Source organism: Apium graveolens, chromosome 4 (genome assembly GCF_009905375.1).
Source record: "Apium graveolens cultivar Ventura chromosome 4, ASM990537v1, whole genome shotgun sequence".
Lineage (NCBI taxonomy): Eukaryota > Viridiplantae > Streptophyta > Magnoliopsida > Apiales > Apiaceae > Apium > Apium graveolens.
Genome location: NC_133650.1, coordinates 18,419,504 through 18,422,092, shown reverse-complemented (window position 1 = coordinate 18,422,092; position 2,589 = coordinate 18,419,504). Strand labels below are relative to the sequence as shown.

The window sequence follows — 2,589 nt, the reverse complement described above, 5'->3', positions numbered from 1 at the left end:
GTGTAATAGGTACAAAGCGTAAATTAACTAAGAATTCTGTTATGTCGTGGCACAAGCGATTAGGTCATATCTCTAAACAGGGAATTCAGAGGCTTGTGAATGATATAATTCTTGATCTCTTAGATTTAAGTGACTTTCAAGTCTGTGTTGAATGCATTAAGGGAAAACAAACAAACTCGAGAAAGTTAGGTGCCAATAAAGTTACAAGTGTTTTGGAACTGATTCATACCGATATATGTGGACCGTTCCCTACGGCCTCTTAGAACGGTCAACGGTATTTTATCAAGTTCATAGATTATTACTCTAGGTATGGTTACCTATACTTGATACATGAGAAGTCACAAGCTCTGGACGTATTTAAAGAGTATAAAGCTGAAGTTGAACTTTAGATAAATAGTAGTATTAAAGATGTCAGATCTGATCGTGGTGGTGAATACTATGGTAGATATGATGGATCAGGTGAGCAACGTCCAGGACCCTTTGCTAACTTCCTAAAGGAGTGTGGAATTGTCCCTCAGTATACTATGAATGGTGTTGATGAGAGGCAAAACCGTACTCTTAAAGATATGGTTAGAAGTATGATAAGTCATTCTTCCTTTCCTGAGTCACTTTGGGGAGATGTACTAAAGACTGCAATTTATATTCTTAACTGGGTTCCAACTAAAGCAGTGGCCGAAACTTCTTACAAAATTTGGACTAAGAAAACACGTAGTATTAAGCATTTACGTGTTTGGGGTTGTCCAGCTGAGGCAAGGCCATATAGGCCAAATGAAAAGAAACTGGACTCTGGGACGGTTAGTTGCTATTTTTTTGGGTATCCAGAACGTACTCGTGGATTTAAATTTTATGATCCCGCTACTAGATCCTTCTTTGAGACTAATAATGCAAGATTTTTTGAGGATGTTGATTTTGGGAGTGAAGATATAGGTAAAAGTATTGTCTTTGAAGAAGATAGTCATGATCCTATTTATGACTCTGTCGAGAGAAATGATCAGATTATGATACCTATCATTGTTCAAGGCCCTTCAGTTCAAGACAACACTGAAATTCCCCATGAGGAACCAATTAAGCAAACTCAACAACCTCATGAATCACAAAAAGTGCCACTAAGGAGATCCACTAGAGAGCGAAAGAGCGCAATTCCACATGATTATGTTATTTTTCTACAAGAACATGAAGATGGAATTGTCATTGGGGAAGATGATCCTATAAATCTTCAACAAGTCATGCAGAGTCCTAACTTTCAAAAGTGGATTGATGCCATGAATGAAGAGATGCAATCTATGAAAGACAATGATGTTTGGGATCTTGTCGAGTTGCCTAAAGGCTCAAAACCTATTGGTTTTAAATGGGTATTTAAAACCAAAAGGGATTCGAGTGGTAACATCGAAAGATATAAGACTCTTCTAGCTGCTAAAGGATTCACTCAAAAGAAAGGTATCGACTATAATGAGACTTTCTCTCCGGTTTCCACGAAAGACTTATTTAGAATTTTTATGGTACTTGTGGCTCATTATGATCTAGAGCTACATCAGATGAACGTAAAGACGGCATTTCTCAATGGAAACATTAGCGAGATAATTTATATGGTGTAACAAGAAAACTTTGTCATTGGAGATCCAAAGACTGTGGTTTGCAAATTAAAGAAGTCCATCTATGGTCTCAGACAGGCTTCTCATGAATGGTATCACAAATTTCATCATGTAATCACATCATATGATTTCGAAGTAAACTTGGTGGAACATTGTATATATCATAAGTTCAGTAGGAGCAAATCTATCTTTCTTCTCTTATACGTTGATGACATCTTACTTGCTACTAATGATATAGGTTTATTGCACGATACCAAGAAATTTCTCACTAGTCAATTTGAGATGAAGGACCTTGGTAACACCTCTTTTGTATTAAGAATTCAGATACATCGAGATCGCTCTTGAGGTATTCTTGGATTGTCATAAAAGAGCTATATCGAAAAGATCCTGGAAAGGTATGGCATAAAAGATTGTGCACTAATGGATACACCCATGTCTAAGGGAGACAAATTTAGTCTCAAACAGTTTCCCAAGAATGAACTTGAGATAAGGGAAATGCAAAGGATACCATATCCATCGGCAGTGGGAAGCCTAATGTATGCTCAAGTTTGTACTCTTCATGACATAACATTCATTGTTGGAATGTTGGGAAGATATTTGAGTAATCCGGGAATGGCGCAATGGAAAGCAGCGAAACGAGTCTCACGGTATTTGAAGAAAACAAAAGACTATATGCTCATATACAGGGAATCAGATCATCTAGAAGTCATTGAATATTCAGATTCTGACTTTGAAGGATGTAAAGATGAAAGAAAATCTACTTCAGGCTATGTTTATCTACTGGATGGTTGAGCGATTTCATGGAGGTCTGCCAAACAGATGCTCATAGCTTCATCCACCATGGCTGCAGAATATATAGCATGTTTTGTGGCATCTAATCAAGCTTTATGGCTGCGAAACTTTGTCACTGGTTTGCGTATTCTTGATGGTGTTGAAAGACCATTAAAGATATTTGTGATAATAAATCAGCAATGGAGTATTCAAACAACAATAGGAG

The 2,589-nt window shown here is 37.2% G+C and overlaps 1 protein-coding gene across 1 annotated transcript; it reads left to right on the top strand.

Moving 5' to 3' along the window:
• The first annotated feature begins 2,012 nt into the window (after window positions 1–2,012).
• Window positions 2,013–2,384, top strand: LOC141718381 (secreted RxLR effector protein 161-like). Its single transcript, XM_074520763.1, has one exon. It carries the CDS (start codon window positions 2,013–2,015, stop codon window positions 2,382–2,384), a length of 372 nt encoding a protein of 123 aa, XP_074376864.1.
• Window positions 2,385–2,589: the final 205 nt, after the last annotated feature.

Coding starts and splice junctions, on each gene's coding strand:
- LOC141718381 (XM_074520763.1), top strand. CDS start 2,013: ATGGATACACCCATGTCTAAGGGAGACAAATTTAGTCTCAAACAGTTT.